This window comes from Austrofundulus limnaeus, unplaced genomic scaffold (genome assembly GCF_001266775.1).
Source record: "Austrofundulus limnaeus strain Quisiro unplaced genomic scaffold, Austrofundulus_limnaeus-1.0 Scaffold3, whole genome shotgun sequence".
Classification (NCBI taxonomy): domain Eukaryota; kingdom Metazoa; phylum Chordata; class Actinopteri; order Cyprinodontiformes; family Rivulidae; genus Austrofundulus; species Austrofundulus limnaeus.
The window spans coordinates 5,147,763-5,152,680 of record NW_013952405.1 but is presented as its reverse complement, the minus strand read 5'-3'; the positions used below and the strand labels follow the sequence as shown (position 1 = coordinate 5,152,680).

The following is a 4,918-nucleotide window of genomic DNA, read 5'->3' as shown; positions in this document are numbered from 1 at the left end:
CACACACACACACACACACACACACACACACATATCACTGTTTCCTCTGTGTGTCCTCAGGAGAGGTTTCAGGTGAAGAACCCACCTCACACCTACATCCAGAAGCTCAGAGGATACTTAGATCCTGGAGTCACTCGAAAGGTCAGACCTCACAAATCTTTTTTTTTTTTTTTTACTGTTGTCATGAAATGATTTATACTTATTTTTGCACATTAGTTGAAATCAGATAAGTCTGTGATTCTGAAGCTTTTCATGCTGCGCCCCTCTTTGAAAGGAGAAAACCCTTCAGATTTTCAGACATACCTTCTCTGTCTTGTCTGAGGCCACGCTCACACACGTCATGAGTAAACAGAGTTTGCACATCTTTTCAAACACATCAGTTCGATTATATGTTGGGCATCCCGCTCAGATTTGGCCGCCTCAGCCATTATCAGTCTTTCCATGGTCTGATTGTACGTCCCTGATTTCAGGTGACACATCCTCTTCCAAAAAAAAATAAATAAATAAAAATACTTTGGGTCATGTGTCATCTGAATAATGAGTGGACCCACACCTCAAACCACACTGACTGTCTGTCTGTGTGATCTTCATGAAAACACAGTTTGTGTGACACAAAAATAACAAAATCTAAGCGTTCGTTTAACTATTTTAGGACCAAAAAAAACAAAAAAACAAAACCCAAAATGCAGCAATAATCTGACTCCCATCATGGCACTGTGCCCACCTCCTGGGGGTCGCCCACCACTGTTTCAGAACCGCTGAAATAATGTCACTAGATAGAATAAAAATGTCAGATTTTTGACTGAACTCCAGGTTTAGTGGGTTTTTTTTCCCATTGGAGGAGGTTTTTCTCGAGTGATAACTTGTGGAAAGGTTAATAATTAATATCTTACCTGTTGATAGCTTTTTTAAAAAATGACCTCCTTTATGAAGAAAAAGAAAAGTTTAATTCTCACCAGATTACCAAGCTAACAGCCAGATTAAACTAGATTGSTGCCGTCCTAAAAAAGAAAAACCTAATTTAAAAGTTTTATGATGGTTTGCGTAGAAACTACTTAGAAATCTTTACATCACAATTAATTTTTGAATCTTACTAATTTTAGCAAAAATATTTTGTGTAATTTGTGCTGGAGGTGCCTCAGGCTGCACTGGAAGTGCTACAGTTAGCTGCTAGCTTGCCGTATTATTCTATGTGAATAAATGTGTAATGCATAAAAATGGTGATGTAAAGGTTTCAAAGGTGGTATAACAGACTGGATCTGTTTTACTCTTGTAACAATTCACTTTAGGTCATGCTTAAACTAGCTGTTAGCTCATCAGTTTGGTCAGAATAAAACTTTATTTCTCCAAGCAACAATAATTTAAATAAGCATCCATCAACAGGTAAGATATTAACTGTTTATGACCCTCCTACAGAACCCCGTTCCACAGTGRTGAATTTTGTTTTTCCTTACAGAAATTTCGCAGGCGTGTGCAGGAATCCACAAAAGTCCTGAGGGAGCTGGAGATATCTCTGAGGACAAACCACATTGGGTAATCAACTCTTATCTTCAGATAAACTGCGCAGCTGTATTTACAGGCGCACAAAGCTCGGGGAAACCGCTTTATTGTTTTGTCTTTTGTGAAGAATATTCCTTTGTGCGTTGCTGCTGCGTAGCTCGAGTTCACCCCCCGCCCACCACCCACCACCATATTGTTCTAGCTTGCCTAACCCTGCAGCTCTACCTTGCAGAGCTGGTCCTCATAATGCCCAGATGGCAGCCATTGTGTGTATATATGTGTGTGTGTGTGTCCTTGTCCACTCCCCTGTAGTGCTGAGCAGGAAGCTTTGTTGTGCGTATGCCAGAGGGACAGGAAGCACAGCTGACCACTGGAGGGCTGGACACAGAAAACAAGCAGAATAAAACAAAACACAAGACTTTTCAGACACAGTGTTGTGTAAAAATAGCTGGAAATTAGCAGGTAATAAACACACAAAGGCCAAAAAAAAAAAAAGAAAACAATTAGGCTTTAAACTACAGAAAGACTTAAAAAAACACAAAATAAAAAAGAAGAATTTAATTCAGAAGACTTTGGTAGGTGGGATTGAGTGTAACAGATGTTGGTTTATTCTGTGTGTGTCTGTGTGTGTCTGTGCGCTTTTCCCAACATTGCCAAGACAATCTGAAATAACAACTGGTTGGAAAGAAGCAGACGGAGCTAAAAGGGGCTCACAGACGAGGAGGGATTGGGAGGCTGGGGCAGGAAACTGATCATCAACCTACCTCTTTACCCCCCCCCCCCCACACACACACACACACACACTTCATTCTTGTTGTTGCTTTGTTCCCTTCTCCTCTCTCCCCCCTCTTTTTTCCTCCGCTGCTTCATTTAGGGTCTTGATTAGTTTCCTGCCTGGCTTATCCATTGGCCGACTCGCAGCCCGTAACCATAACCAGGGGTTTCAGGACTATTTTAAGAMGTTTCACCCCAATCCTGCCTCTCAAGGGTTTCCTGGAGAAATGGGGAGGAACTGAAGGGGGTTCTGCTAGAGGGGGGAGGCAGACCTAATACTGTTCAGTGTCAGGGTTCWGACCCGAGCCCATGCTCTCCTAAACGTTATGCCCCCTTACATTCTTTCTCTGGTCGCAGAGGGAATTCCTTTGTTTGGAGTCGTGGAAAACAGAAGTTCAAATGGTGACGAAATCTGAAGCCTGAGTTGCTTTAGCTATTTTTTTTTTTTGGTCTTGGTTTGTTTCCATTGACTTTTCCCCCAAATTCTTCCAGTCCAGGGTGAGGAAAACTTTACAAAGTTCTTTCATACTTTAGCCTGGTTCTGTCAGAGACATACATTCTAATGCATCATTGCTTTAACAGATTGTAAAATGAGGAAGAAACAAGATGGAGAGCGTGAACGCACCTCCAGTAAAAGAGAGGTGTTTAGATGCGTCCTTGTTGGGAGGTTCTGCAAACCTCAGAAAAAGGATGTGCAACTTTTTACGTTCTGCAGCGATGTTCTCTTTAGTTGCAAACACTGATGGGAAATCCTCGCAGACTAAAGGAAAAGTTGCTTTAATGGCTTTTAAGGTGAATACATTTGTATTGGAGTAGATGCCTCTATTCCTGCTTTAGGAAGCTGCTTTTCAGGATTTAGCATTTACCGTTGCAATTTCTTTTTGTTCATTGTCAGTACTTTTATACATTTAAGTCCATGTTGTGTTTGTTCCTCAAGAGATTTTACAATAAAAGAAGTGAGAACTGCAAATTAAAGGACTTTACTGACAAGACTAGATTTGAAAAACACAAGTTCTTTGATATCTGCCAAGAAAACTGTAATCCAGCCATTGTTCTTTCCTTGACCCATCAGGGATAATGTACTCATAAAGGAGTAAACCTCAGGTATACAGTGTATACAGTGGGTCAAACTTACATGTCGTTTTTGTCTTATGTGTGAAACTTCTTTTATTTCCTCCAGTTTCTTGTAAATCTTCTTGAAGAATTTACCATAACTCCTCTTTTTTATTTATTTATATTTTTCAAATAATATATTTTCATCAAGACAAATTAAATGTTTTATGTTTTTCTAATGGAAGGGGAAAAAAAATCCTTAAATAAACCAGATTTTTTTCRCATTCCAGATAAGCACTTTAAAGTGCCTGTGACATGCATATTCTTCAAATACAAAAAGTCAAAGAAAACATCTTTATATTTAAGAAAGTTGGAATAAAACACACGATTTAAMCTATTTTGTCMCATAACTGCATATTTTCTTTTGAACTTGGCTTGGTCAAARTGAAACAGGAAGTGACGTCAAAGGGGAACTCTTTAACAAAGAAAACTCTCTGGTCTTTGTTTATTGATACATTGTTTGAACTTTGACTCTTCATCTCTCTGATAGTGACTCAAAATAATCTTAAGAAACATCAAATTTTTCTCTACAGTCTGGATTGTTGGCTGTTGTAGCGATGCTGTGCTCACATGCAGACATTCCCCTTTGACATCACTTCCTGTTACTTCACAGGCAAATATCTCAACAACTGTTCATCTCAGTGACATGAAATTTCTTTTACAATATTTTATCAATGTCCTCTTTCTAAAAATGCATTCATATGTATCWCAAAAAAATTTGACGTCACAGGCGCTTTAAGTACAGTCACATTTTTTTGTGCAATTTAGGAATCACTATAATTGGTGTTTTTTTTGTTCATCGTCACTTCTTCTCCTTTAAAGTGTCAAATTTAAGCCTAATAGTAAAACGTGGGCGTGTTTCTGCTCTTGCTTCCTGTGTGTCTCAGGTGGGTCAGGGAGTTCCTCAATGATGAGAACAGAGGTCTGGATGTCCTGGTGGAGTACCTCTCCTTTGCCCAGTGTGCTGTGATGTGAGTACACACACATTTCACACACACACACACATGCTTCTCAGGACCAGAACCTTTCCTAAAGTTGGGTCGGGCTGTGAATCCTGCTGCCGTAGAGCCTGTAAGAAGCTGCCTGTGCATCTAAAATGGGTTTCAGATGTGTTTGCAAGCTGAATGTGTTTTTCTGGATCCATGCTACTTGTTTCATCTGCTGCCTGAATGGGTCAGAATCTTTGTGCTGAGCTTCATGACGCAGCTTCTTGTCAAGTTTTGGTGATAACCTCCCCACCCCACCACCCCTGGCTCTCAAGCAAGCTGCCTTGCTAACCTAAGCTCCCTCGATCCCTCATCTCCCCCTCCGTGCCTCTGTGTTGGCTTCTCTGTCTGCCTGTCTGTGGCCCAGGTTGGACTTTGAGGGGACGGAGAAAGGGGAGGATGGCTTCCTGGACAAGGCGAAGTCATGGAGCAGGTCCATCGAGGATCTGCACCACTCGAGYGCCCGACCCTTCTGCAACACACTGGTGCGCTCTGCCCGCCAGTCAGTCCTGCGGTACGTAGTTTTCTCCCCTGCGCTATCAGCC

The 4,918-nt window shown here is 41.1% G+C and overlaps 1 protein-coding gene across 3 annotated transcripts in view; it reads left to right on the top strand.

The window, feature by feature from the left end:
* fmnl3 (formin-like 3) overlaps positions 1-4,918 on the top strand; it is a 37,910-nt gene that overhangs the window by 16,301 nt on the left and 16,691 nt on the right. For all 3 annotated transcript variants that reach the window (XM_014018729.1, XM_014018721.1, XM_014018710.1), the window contains exons 3-6: positions 61-141; positions 1,457-1,533; positions 4,275-4,358; positions 4,741-4,887. In XM_014018729.1, coding sequence (XP_013874183.1) covers positions 61-141; positions 1,457-1,533; positions 4,275-4,358; positions 4,741-4,887 — 389 coding nt within the window. The remainder of the gene's footprint in view (positions 1-60; positions 142-1,456; positions 1,534-4,274; positions 4,359-4,740; positions 4,888-4,918) is intronic.